The sequence below is a fragment of the Manis javanica genome, chromosome 10 (assembly GCF_040802235.1).
Source record: "Manis javanica isolate MJ-LG chromosome 10, MJ_LKY, whole genome shotgun sequence".
Classification (NCBI taxonomy): Eukaryota; Metazoa; Chordata; class Mammalia; order Pholidota; family Manidae; genus Manis; species Manis javanica.
Window position 1 is genome coordinate 4,195,034 of NC_133165.1, and position 12,918 is coordinate 4,207,951.

Genomic DNA, 12,918 nt, shown 5'->3' on the forward strand with positions numbered 1-12,918 from the left:
TCCTTTGGCATTTCATATTTGTATATGGCGCCCTCTAGTGCTCATAAGCTCTACTCTCTGGAGCTGCTCAGCCCCTGAAGCAATGTCAGGGGGTCGTAGGGGAGTGGTATTGGTGCCTGGGGGAAGGAAAGAGCTGTTTCCTGCTTCGCGGCTGCTGTGCCTGTCTCCACTGCCTGAACCAGTGGGCCGAGCACACAGGTATAAGCCTCTATGCTTTGCGTTTGTAGTTGCTGTAGACAGGGCTTCCCTCTGGCCGGCCTAATGCCAGGGTTGGGTTTGTCGGTTTGCAAGCCAGGTGGGGCTGGCTGGGAGAAAGGTGCAGTAGGCTGCTTATCACGGAGGGGGTCCTTGCAGCTGTGTAGCCAGCCAGGGAGCGGGAGTTCCCGAGGATCGTGAAAGTTCCCAACCTGCTGGGCAGAGGTACCCCGGACAATTTTGTCTGCCTCCCCTTTCTCCTGAGCAGTGAGCTCTGCAATCCTTGGCCCGTTAGTACCCCTCTTGCTGTTTGGAAGTCTCTCAGAATGCCCGCCTTTCTTTGGTCCCGGAGCTGCCGGATATGGATCCCTGCTTTCCACAAGTGGCTGGAATCTCAGTTTCTCCAGGAATTTTGCCTGTCTTAGCTTTCCAATCCCCTAATCATGAGAGTACCATGAAAAACACCATGAAATGTAGGTTTGTGCCCCCAGAGCAGATCGCGGAGTTAGGTGTTCAGCAGGCCCAGGCCTCCACTCCCTCCCTGCTCTGTTTCTCTTCCTCCCACCAGAGAGCTGGGGTGGGGGAAGGGCCTGGGTCCCGCCAGGTCACGGCTTTGGTACATTACCCTGTTCTGTGAGATTTATTCTTTTCTCCAGGTGTATGCAGCTTGGAGCAGTCCTCTTTCCTGCTGCTCTTTCAGGATTAGTTGTATTAGTTATATTTTCGTATTGTATGCGGTTTTAGGAGGAAGCCTCTGTCTCACCTCTCACGCCTCCATCTTTTCAGCTGGTGGTCCAGATGTTTCGTGATTCTGTCCAGCCTCACCAGTGGAACCGTTCAGGTAAAGCAAGGTACCAATCAGGCTCTGCTCTGCCACATCCGGCCTCCCCTCCTGCAGAAAGCCTGAGGCTCTGCTTCCTCCAGGAGAGGGCAGTGGCCTCCAGGGCTGCCCCTCCCTCCCTGCAGGCTGAAGCCAGAGATCTGCTGCAGTTAGTTTGCCTTAAGGAACAGGTCAGAGGCTCTTCCCAGCAGGAGCCGAAGTCTACATCTGGGTGAGGGGTCCAGGTGAGGGCAAGGGGCGTAGGCTACTTCCTGCCGAGACGTGGTTATCTATGCTATATGCCTGCGTTTTCTGTCAGGCTCCCAGGGATCTTGATCCTGCACCAATGGAAAAAGACCTCATCAGGGCAGCTACTACCAGAGACTGCTTCTCTGTGTGCCCTAAACTATGGAGGGCCAGGCCAGCAGAACCCTGGGTGCTTCAACAGGACTTCCCAGGCTGAGTTCCTTGGGAGGCAGGAGGCCCGGGAAGGTATTTTTACCTGGCTTTCCTGTGGTTTGGGAAAAGTCCTGCCAGAAACGGCTCCTCTCTGAGCTCTGCTGCATATCTGCAAACCTCGGCGGCGCATGACTGCCAGCGAGGTCACATCTTTCTTGTACCCGTAGGGGAAGGGAACGCACCCTGTTAGGCAGGAAAATAGTTTTGAGTGGGATGGAAAGAGAATAAGGCCAGGAAAAAGCCCACTAAAAAAGACCCAGAGTTAATCAGTTAAAGCTCAAAAAGCCACGAGCAACTTGGCCTGGAATGTTTGAATATTCCCCAGAGAAAGGACGGTACCTCAGCAGAGCCCATGGCTTTATTGTGTTAATCAGACAGGCTCAGCTTATGTTTTTAACTTTACCTATCTGCTGTTTTTTTTCTCCTTTGGCCCTAATCAAGTAGTTTGCAATCTGCACAATGAATAATGGCGAGCAAGGCCAGCATAAACAACATAGCAACAGGCAGGAAGGATTCCATCTTCAAAATAAGATTGGGTCTTAATACCCAGGAAGTTAAGAAGATGCTTCACTTACTCTTTAGCAAACAGACAACTCAGCCCACCTTCGGGGCCGGGCAGGCAGCCTTGATCTGCTCCCAGACCAAGAAACGCCGGGCTGCCAGGGAGAAATCAGAGCAGGAAGTCCCTTGTGTTAGGTTAGTTCTAAGTATTCAAAGACCACCTAACAGGTCTGCACCCCCAGCCCTTAGTCACATTCCTGAAGAATTCTGAAATGGGGGAACCCCAAAACTGTCAGGGTGCTCCTCTCTCTCTGAGGTCGCCTGCACTTTTTCTCTAAGTAACTTTAAATAAAACTTTTCCTCTGCTCACTACTGTGTCTCTGCCCTTCAATTCTTTGTCACAGCGGGGACAAGAATGGAGGGAATACACAATGCCTCCTCCCCAACAGTGCCACTGCAGCAGACTCTAGGAAGAACAGAAAACGTGAATTCTGGTATCTGAAATGTGACGGTATTGGTGCTCTAGAAGCCTTGCTGTGCCAGGGATTCAGGAGTCAGCAAATCCGACTCATCTCTACCACAGGTTCTTCAAGTATTCATTCCTCAACATCAAGGAAGGGCTCTTTATTTCTACCCTTCACAGATCATAAGGCAGACAGCAGGGGATAAACCTTGGCCTAGCAGGGGTTCCATGTGTGGACACTAAGGAAAATCCAATCCTCTGAACCCAAGCACGGCTCAGAGCAGCTAAGGAATGGGGCTGCAAGCCAATAGCTGTCTGACTCCCAAAACCAGGCTGCCTTCTCCAGCTTTGAGGGCGGTAGGCCCCTCCCTACAATCTGCGCCTGATGAGAGGGTTCTGAAGCCGCCAGGCCTGCACCAGCTCAGGTGTGCCAAGCCAGAGCAGGTTCAGCCGTTTCAGGGACTGACTGGCATTATGCGTTCACCTGAGCAGCAGCTGATGGCACTGTGTGCTCCCCAGAAAGCCCTCCCGCTCACCTGGGAAAGATGGTAGGCACAGGAAGTCTGCCAACTGCTCCAAGTGCCTCAGCAGCACGTCAGTCGCTGCGGCTGGGAGGGAGGCTGTGGGAGCAGCAGTCTCAGCAGCGGGCAGGGTGACACTTGGAGGAGAAGGTGGAGTGGCAGGTGGGTCCCCACCCTCCGAGTTCGATGCAGTTTCTAAGGAAGAAAGACAAAGGCTTGTCCTCCCTGGCAGGGGAATTCTTTCTGGGGGCCTCGCAGAGCACGGGAGGCTTGGGGACTCGGGGGAACTCGTGCACAAATGCTTCCTCTCAGTCTCAGGGCTCACTGTGCCCGGAGCCCACTGAGAACCCAAGAGGTGGATTTCTCAGAGGAGAAAGACCAAAAGGAAACCAAAGGGAACCGTCTCGGGAGTGTGAAGTTAACCCATGTTCCTTACCAGCCTCACCCTGGAAGATCCACTTCAGCCACTTCTCCGACTGAGCTTTCTCCTCCCGGTAATACTCTTCGCGTGTGATCGGGCCGCAGAGCACGGGAGCTGGAGGCTACCAGGAGAAGGAGAAGCCGAGCCAGTCAGAAGGCAGTGAAAGAAACCTGTGCCCACCCTTCCGTTCCCGAGACGCAGGGGAGCCAGGCTGGGGTGGGCAGGGGCGGCTGGACAGGCCATACCAAGATCAGCGGGATCCCTCGCCTGGAGGGCACCAGGGGAAACCTGCGTCTGCGCAGCCGGGAGCTGCTGGGCGTAGGTGGAGAATCCCAGTTCTGCTTCCCAGGTGTGGTTGTGCCTGCAAATAAAGGATCAGACTTCCTTCCTTCCTCCTCTCTTCCAGAAATGGAGAGGTTTGTCTAGCCAGCCTAGTTTGTAACACTGAACTGTCACTAGGTGTCTCTGGGATTGTGTTTTCCATGGTTTGGGCTCTTGGATGGTGTTGGCAAGATTATTTCTGACAGTCAAGATGACATGAGGTGGGAATTGCTCCAAATGCGTGCACACGGTTGCTGACTGGACAGAAATTCCCTGGACTGCTCAGGTTCCCCCACCTAGGCTTACCTTACCCCGAACCCCCCAGGTGGCCTGGGTCATGCTCTCCGAGTCTGGGCCACCTTTCTCCCTTACCAGACCAGGAAGCCCAAAGGACAGGAATGTCTCTCTCTGTAACTACCAGGCCCCACACAAATCAAGGCTCAGTACATGTGTCCAGTGGGTTGTGGCCCATGCGCCCTCCATACACACTACTGCCAACACATGCCACGCGTTCATCAACTTACCCTGTTCTCCCTGGGACTGCTTGTCTCCTACGGAGGGAGCTGAGGAGCCAGAATTAGGAGAAAGCTCCTCTCCTCTGTCGGAGGAAGAGGCCCAAGTAAGTACTGGATAACTTCTTACACCCTCCTAACTACCGACTGGCCAAAGTCGAGAACAACCATGACTAAGATCCCAGTGTGTCAAGACAACATATAAAATAAATCAAAGAAAATTCCTACGGAAATGAAGGGAGGCAGTTCAGAGAAGCCACAGAGATACCTTCATCTTAAAACAAGCACAAAACAATCTCCAGAACCTTACGTACAACCTTCCAAATTCCGAGAGTTCCAGTCACACCTCTATCTCTAAGAAAGCGGCATTCTAGTTGGACACCTGGAGGGTCAGCTGGGGTCTAGAATGTGAAGCCTGCCACCCACTCCCATCAGTCACTCTGGTCACTCTGTCCTGTGCAGCCCTTCCCCTTACACCCCAGCCCCTGCCGCTGCAGCATGATGGGGAGCAGAAGCCGGTGTGATCACTGTGACAACTGCAAGAGACAGAGCGATTCAGGGCGGCACCATCGCCGCCCTTCAGATGTGAACCGCTTTGATTCTCCAAGTCGGAGTCTCAGATGGCCTAAGAGCGAGTGAATTCCCCTCCTTTCCTGCCCTCTCATTAGTCCACACAGCAAATCACCGGTTACCTCGTTTTCCTTGGCGGCCTCTCTGCTGTCTGCAGGCAGCACAAGGAGGGGCCGGAGGAGGATGACGAGCTGGGACCTCTCCTCTTCCCGAGCTAAAAGCCAAACAGAAGTCACGTGACTGACCCTATGTAATAAATGAGGGGCTGACCGTCAACATAATTCTGTGGCTCTAATCCGTCACTGTATATAAAGTCTCCTTTCCACGTGACTCAAAAACATTTCTTTTTGAAGAGGGGCTTCTGGAAAGTGAGTCAATTGCCAGTATCAACTATGGGGGATGAAGTCGGAAAAAGTAATGGAATGCTAATAAATGGTTAATAAATGAGCGTGCTTTCTGCATGTCCTGTCATGCTCAGTGACGGCGGGGAGCGGGCTCTGACGCACACAAGGCCACTCTGTACTCATCCACAGAAAGGATAAAGGGACACTCAGAGACTGTTCCCGTGAAGACAAGCCAGTAAGCTAGTTTACTCTTGCTTCCATTGAATTTTCAGTTTTATTTTATTAAAATTTAAAAATATGCTATTGTGATGCTTGTGACTTTTACAACATCTCTGCCATTTACTGTCACATGATAATTATCCCTACAGCCATCCATCCATGACTAACCAGGGTTGAGGAGAATCTAGTTCAACAATTAGGGGAAAAGTGCTTTCTCTGTACCTCATAGACTGTGCATACACATACAACACAGACGTGATAAAAGATTTACATTTAGAAGTGTAACAAACAAAAGGACTATAACGAAACAGACAAGCTCTTAGATAAGGTTGGGTAGGGAGGGACTGTACGAGAGAGAGAAGACAGAAAGCTGACAGACTGTTCCATAAAACTAAGAACCTTTCTCTCTAAAAATATTGTCACAGGGCAAAGAGACTTTATTATCAGTGCCAGTGAGTGTACATCTTGCCTTAGGTCACAGGCTCCACCGGTAATGGGAACTTTACAACTAAATGTGGCAAAGGCCTCGTACAGTGTTCTACACCCACCACCTGCTGAGGGCACGCAGCAAATGCTGAAGACGATGAGGAGCGCATCTGTTTGGGGGCACGGCGGCACGGAAGAGCTCTAACGCCGTGAGACGAGGAGGGGACAAGACAGAGAAGAGAAGCCCAGAGATGAGCCTGCCTCCAGGTCTGCATTTCCCCCAGGTGACTGCCGTTTCCACAAGGGAAAGCTGCAGTGGGGAGGCTGCGAGCAGCTGTCCCCAGCCTCACAGGGCTGAAGACACAAATCATGGAATCAGAGCTTTCCAAAGTGGAGGGGTCCTAACAAAACCTCTGGTTGGGATCACAGGCTACACGAGAAGATAGAAGGCAATCAGAAATAAACCAGCCCCCCAAGAACGGACAACTCAGAATCCGTGTCAGTCCCAAGTAGGCAGAGGAATCTGCTCCCTCCCTGGCTGCCTGCCAGAGGCAAAAGGGAAACCTCTCTGGAGAAAGACACCACCACCCAGAGCTTCAAGTTAGTGCCACTTTGTTTTGTGTTTTTCACTGTCTGACAGATAAACAACACATAAAATCAGGCATGTAAGATAAGATTTGACCACTAACCAGGTGGACAGAGCACAGAAGATTCAAATACTGGAGTGGTCAAGACTTCAGAGGGACGATTTATTGTGATTTAAATGACAGTATGGAGGTTCTAGGCAGAAATGGTAGCTACAAAAATGACTGACTGAAATTAAGAATGCAACGATGAGTTAAAACAGCTGATTCCACAAAGCTGAGGGAAATTAGTGAACCAGAAAACTGAAGAACTGAAGGTTGGGAGACAAAATGATGGGAAACACGCAGAGACACACATAGGACGCCGTGAAGACGTCTAACATGTCCTAGAACAGTTACTAGAGAGAGGTGAGAAAATAGGGCAGAACAGTATAAAAGATAATGGCTGAGAGCTTCTCAAAAGCATCAAAGTCATCAAGCCACACAGTAAATTCCAAGCAAGAGAAACCACAACGGAGCACTTCACAGTAAAGTTTCCCTTCAAGTGAAGGTGGAGCACTTACCAAAACTGCACATGTGCTGGGGCATCAAGCAAATGCAGAGCATTTCAAGGACTGATGAAGACACCGTGTGACCCAGCAGAATTAAGCTAAAAGCCAGTAATTAAAAGATAACTAGAGAATTCCCAACCATTTAAAAATTAAGCAATGTACTTCTAAGTAACCCATGAGTCAAAGAAGAAATCACAATGGCAATTAGAAAATATTTTCAACTGCATGAAAATGAAAAATCCTTCTATTTCAAAACTAGTGGGATGAAGCTAAAGTTGAATTCACAGTAACCTTCAAAACATACATGAGAAAAGAGAACAGGCTGAAACCGAGTGATCTAAGAATCCATACTTAGAGCGACAAAGGCATCCTAGCAATTCAAACATGAAGAAAGGAAGAAAGAAATAGTACCTATAAGAACAGAAATTAAAGAAACAGAAAAACATAAGAGAATGGCTCCTAAAATTGGTACTTTGACAATATGACTTTGGAAACGGAACTTCCTTAATCCAATAAAAGTATCTACAAAGAATGTCTATCTATATTCAAATGTCACATGTAATACAAAACTGGAAAGTACTCACTCTGAGATTGGGAAAACAAGACGAAGGTGTTTGCTATCACTTCTGTTCAACATTCTACTGGAGATCCTAGCCAAGTGCAATAAGGCATAAACAAACAATAAAAGAATTGGAAAGAAAGGAGAAAAAGTGTCATGATTGTAGACATGACATACATATAAAAATCCTGAAGAATGTACAGATAAATGGTCAGAGTTTAGTAAGTTTTCTGAAAACAAAATCAGTTGCTTTTCTAACATCAGCAACAAATTTTCAATGTACTATTTACAGCAGCATAAAAAACACACAGCTAGGAAAAATTTAAGAAAAGATACAAAAAACCACTACACAAAGAAGTTGATGATGTAAATAAGTGAAGGATGTACCATGTTCATGGATTTTAAGATTCAATACTGTAAAAATATCAATTCTCTCCAAAATAACTGTTAGATTAAAGGCAATTCCAATCAATAGCTCAGCAAGTGGTTTTTGTTTTTGTTTTGGTTGAAACTGACACGTTGATCCTAAATTTATGTAGAAATGCACAGGGTCACAATGCAAGAGCATTCAGAAGAGGAATGAGAGAAATGATAGCGTTGGATGACTTATTCTACTAGATATCAAAACATAAAGACTGTACAGCATAGGGAAGAGAAAAAGATGGGCACAGGCAGAAAAACAGAGCAGCGGAACAGGTCAGAATCTAGAAGTGGATCCGCGTACACGTGGGCATTTAAATTGCAACTGTGGGATTACTATAGAAATCAAGCATAGAAATCAAACGTATAACCATATATGACTTGATTATTTTTCCTGTAATTCCTGATAAGTGACCAAGAACAGAACAAACAAGACCAAGACACTTTCTGTGCCCGAATTGCCTTTGCTATTGTTTCAATACCATGTGAGACATCGTGGCCCAGGAGACCGGAGCCTGCTGAGGATGCGGTTTCCAGTTAGTTAATGACTGTCTAGTAAGTCCCCCCCCCCCGACAGGATTCTATTGTTGTGAACACGTATGTGCTCAGTAAATATGAAGGGTGCCCTCTCAGCACCACTCTTGCGCTGTTAGGCCTCGATTCCCCTGGCTGGTCCTTTCAAGTCTCCGGGATCTCATCGCGTCTCCCCGCTTATCTGCGGGTTGGAAGCAGGGAGGGACCGACATGCAACAAAGCCGATACTGTGAGCAATAGGGAAAGGGTGACCCATTCTTTCGGTGAATGTTACAGAATCAAACGGATATTACATGGAAAAATATTAAGACTGATCTTGACCTCACACCATGTAAAACAAAGTTTTTCAGGTGAGGATCCAAATGTGAAAGGAAAAATAATGAAGTTCCTAGAAAGGAGGATTGGAGAGGATCATCACGGCCCTCGGCAGGCACGGATTTCCTAAACAGCACAGAAAAGACACTAACCGTAAGTGAAATGACTGAAAGAGAATGAAATGGGGGACGCTTACTTATAGCAACATATATCAGAAAGCTTGCATCTAGAACATATAAAGAATTTGTATACGTCAGTAAGAAAAAGATAGAGAACCTAATAGAAAAGTCAAGAAACTTGCACAGACACTTCACAGAAAAGGATGTACAAACGGCCAATGAACTCATACTTTTAACTCATTAGTAATCAGGAAAATGCAAATTAAAACTACAATGAAGTGCTACTTCACACCCACTGAAATGGGTCATTAAAGAGACTGGCAACAGCAGGTGTCAGTGAGGATGTGTAACCCCAGGAACAAAAGCTCCCCTGCTCTGGTAGGAGTATTAACTGAAACATCACTTTCTACAATTGGTCAAATTGCTAAGACTGAACGTACACGTACTTGATATATGTGCACCAAAAGACTAATACAAGAATGTCTAGAGCAGCATTACGCATAGTGGCTCCAAATTGGAAACCCAAACGTCCAGTGGTAGAATGGTTAAGTTGTGATATATCCTACAGTTTGAGAATACACAACGAAAATGAAAGACCCCTGTTACCTGCAACAGCACGGCTGAATCTCACAAGTAAAATGCTGAGTGAAGGAACCCACGCATAAAAGAGAGCATATTCTGTTCCCATTGATAAGAGGTTCAGAAACAGGGACAACTATATGTGGTGCTAATAATCAGGAAAGAAGAGAGGGAAGGAGTAGTGACTGACAGTGGGTATGAGAGGGGCCCGGGGATGTTGAAAATTATTTATTAACTTGGCCTGGGTGGTGGTTCCATGGAATGGTTGCGCTTATGACACCTGTTTTTCTGCACATTCTCTAATTTTAAAAAGGCCATTAAAGAGAGTTTATATGACACACAATGCATGCAATATATAATGACAAAAAGCATGCAAAAAGCACATATGTGATGATCCCACTTGCGTAAAACAGCTCCACAAGTCTGTATTATAATCAACGAATAAATGCAAAGAACCCGCTTCTTCCACAGCACCAGTTGAATGTACCTGAGAGATGCCTCCAGTCGAGCTGTAGGAACTGGTAATGGCATTGCGGCTGGACATACGGATGCCACATGTGCACGTGCCCTTCAAGCAGCTCACAGCATAGGTGGAGGGTCTCTTACCCAAGTGGCCATCTGAGCTCTGGGAATTGAGGCCACTCTTCGGAGGCCCAGGCCTAAAAGGGAAATAAAAGGGAAAAACACAGGTGTGCTAGTGAAAGGCAGCAACATTGTTTTAAGGCTTCATCCCATGGTCACAAAGTCGTTCTAATGTAATGAAAAAGGATAATGTTGTTAATTTTACTGTTAATTCAGCTACACATGTCTCACAAAGTCAGAAAGGGAAAGCTCAGTATTTTAAAAATTAAACGTATGATTCTACTTATGTATACTCTAGGAAACGCACACAAATCTACAGTGACAGAATGGGGACCACTGGATGCCTGGCAGCAGGGGCAGGGCGAGAGGGAGGTCTTAGGCTCCACCGAGGGGCACGGGGAAACTTCTGGCAGGAATGGTGATGTTCAGTATCTTGGCTGCAGTGAGGGTTTCATGGGTGTGAAATTCAGACAACATAGTTACTGCGGCAAGTTCCTCAAAATGTTCCTCTATGATTTCAAAGAGGAAGATGTTCCTACACTGATGGGCAGTGACTGCAATGGGGTCTGGGGGGGACACGATAACAGGGGGGAATGTTGTAACCACATTGTTTTTTCATGTGAAACCGTCATGAGAGTGTATATCGATAATACCTTAATAACATAAATAAATTAAAAACAAAAAACAAAAAAACAAAGTCAAGTCCTCGGTCTTGGGAGGGTCAGCGTGTCTTACCCGCAGGAAGGCCTCCAAGGGGACCGGAGGGAAGGAGGGCGGTCCGAGGGGTGAATGGGATGGCGGCGGGCCGTCGGTGCAGGTTGGGGCGGTGCGGCCGCCGGGTGGGCGGAGCTTCCGAGGAGGGCCGGGCGGCGGGCCGGTGGGGCATGCGGGGCCGGCGGGGCCTGCGGGTGGGCGGAGCTTCCGAGGAGGGCCGGGCGGCGGGCCGGTGGGGCCGGCGGGGCCGGCGGGGCCGGCGGGTGGGCGGAGCTTCCGAGGAGGGCCGGAGGGCGGGCCGGTGCGGCCGGAGGGGCCGGCGGGGCCGGCGGGTGGGCGGAGCTTCCGAGGAGGGCCGGGCGGCGGGCCGGTGCGGCCGGCGGGGCCGGCGGGTGGGCGGAGCTTCCGAGGAGGGCCGGGCGGGCCGGTGGGCGGAGATGGGTGAGAAGTCCTCGCACCAGCTCCGTGAAAAGAAATCCCACCAGATTGATGAGAAGGGCTCCCACCAGCTGGGTGAGAAGACCTCCCACCAACTGGGTGAGAAGAAACCCCACCAGCTGGGTGAGAGGCCCTCCCACCAGCTCTGTGAGAAGCCCTCCCACCAGCTGCGGGAGAAGCCCTCCCACGACACGGCTCAGAAAACCTCCCATGACGGGCGATCAGCGAGGTCTGTCCGCGGCTTCTCTACCAGACTGACTCCCTCTGCCAGCGCGCCTGAGCCAGGGGCGAGGCGGGCATTGTGCGCTGGCGGGCATTGTGCGCTGGCGGGCATTGTGCGCTGGCGGCGCGCGCTCCGGGGTCGCCGGGACACGGCGCGCGAAAGGGGTCTCGGGGCCCGCGGCCCGGTGCCCACCCCCCCTGCGGGGGTCAGCGCTTGGGACAAAAATCACACCCACCCTTACGCTGCCTTGAACACCTTGAGCATGTTTTTTTTTTTAAGTTTTCCAATATATTTATTGTAAGAATTTCACATATAAGTGGACCCATACAGTTCAAACGCATGTTGTTTGAGGGCCAACTGTTTCTGAATATTTTTTAGTATTTTAATGTATTTATTGACTTTTGGTGTACCTTCTTGATTTTTTTAAGAAGTTCTGAGGATTACAGTATACATGCCTGATTGTGTACCACCTGCTTATGATCAGTATTTTATCACTTCAAGTAAATGTAGAAGCCTTACCGCCATTCAGATCCTTTCACCCTCCCCCTCTTATGTCAATTTCAGGGTCGTTATGTGAATTACACTGACTAACACTGACAGTTGCCACTGACACTAACTCCTCCTGTTGCCATTTCTGAAGACCAGCATTTGATTCAGAAGACCTAGGATCCGCCCTGAGAACGTGGTGGGCATCAGCCAATCAGCCAGCCCAGCCCACAGAGAGCAGGCAGGGGGGCGCAGACCATCTGCTGAGAGGACCATCTTCTGCCCTGGGCTCTCCACAGTCACAGGCCAGTCCCGACCTACACTTCCTCCTACACGGTCCCCACAGGTCTGTGGGTTCTTCCCCTGGAGCACCCCGACTCACCCAGTGACAAAGGGCTACTCCTGCCTCCTGTTTCCGGGCTCCCGCCCCCTGGGGCCAGGCCACCTTGCATCCCCGCGGGGGCCCCTCCCTGTAACCAGAGCCCCTGCGGGATGATGCGCACCCCAGCCTGCGGGGCAGCCGCTGGCGATCCAGGCCGGCGCCTCCTCCCTGCAGGACGGAGGTTGAGCCCCCCTTCGCCTCTGCTTCCTGCCGCTGCGCCGCCCACCCAAAGCTGCTGCGCTCTTCTGTTTTCGCAGCGGCCTCACAGGGACCCGCTCGCTGCCTTGCTGGTGGACTTGACACCATCACATTCCGCTCTCTGGGAACAAGGGGCACCTTTAAATAGCAAGGGGACTCCCTCTGCGAAGTGGCCTCCCGGCGGGGATGGTGCTGGGGCCGCCCGCCGCTGCCCTGCCCCTGCGGAGGCGCGGTCCCTCTTCATAGGATGAAGGGGCTTGGCCTGGGACAGGCGAGCGTGGGTATGGGGGCAGAGGGCTCAAGCTGGCACTGTAATGGCAGTGGGCACTGACCGAGGGCGAACAGACCTTGCAGAGGGAGGCAGCTCCCTGGGGACCCGGCCATGCCAGCGCCCTCCCACTGAGGCCGGGGTTCTCGTTTGCGGAGTCAAGAATGAGCTTAGCGGTCAAGGTAGGAGAGCTG

The 12,918-nt window shown here is 50.1% G+C and overlaps 2 protein-coding genes across 2 annotated transcripts in view; one reads left to right on the forward strand and one right to left on the reverse strand.

The window, feature by feature from the left end:
* LOC118972897 (polycystin-1-like) overlaps positions 1-12,918 on the forward strand; it is a gene marked incomplete at its 5' end in the record, with an annotated part of 49,349 nt that overhangs the window by 14,021 nt on the left and 22,410 nt on the right.
* On the reverse strand, positions 675-10,971 carry LOC140843964 (nuclear envelope pore membrane protein POM 121-like). Its single transcript, XM_073214661.1, has 9 exons — positions 10,751-10,971; positions 9,921-10,092; positions 4,906-4,997; positions 4,226-4,299; positions 3,626-3,741; positions 3,396-3,501; positions 2,975-3,154; positions 1,518-1,657; positions 675-1,353 (listed from the first exon to the last, which is right to left on the reverse strand). The coding sequence occupies exons 2-9, from the start codon at positions 9,975-9,977 to the stop codon at positions 1,306-1,308; spliced, it is 813 nt and encodes a 270-aa protein (XP_073070762.1). The 5' UTR covers positions 9,978-10,092; positions 10,751-10,971; the 3' UTR covers positions 675-1,305.

Bases quoted from the DNA above. Each gene is read 5' to 3' on its own strand.
- LOC140843964 (XM_073214661.1), bottom strand. From the start codon at position 9,977: ATGTCCAGCCGCAATGCCATTACCAGTTCCTACAGCTCGACTGGAGGC. The intron at 3,742-4,225 runs GTAAGTTGATGA...CTTTATTTGCAG, and splicing joins GCAGTCCCAGGGAGAACAGG to GCACAACCACACCTGGGAAG. The intron at 3,155-3,395 runs GTAAGGAACATG...TTTCTTCCTTAG, and splicing joins GATCTTCCAGGGTGAGGCTG to AAACTGCATCGAACTCGGAG.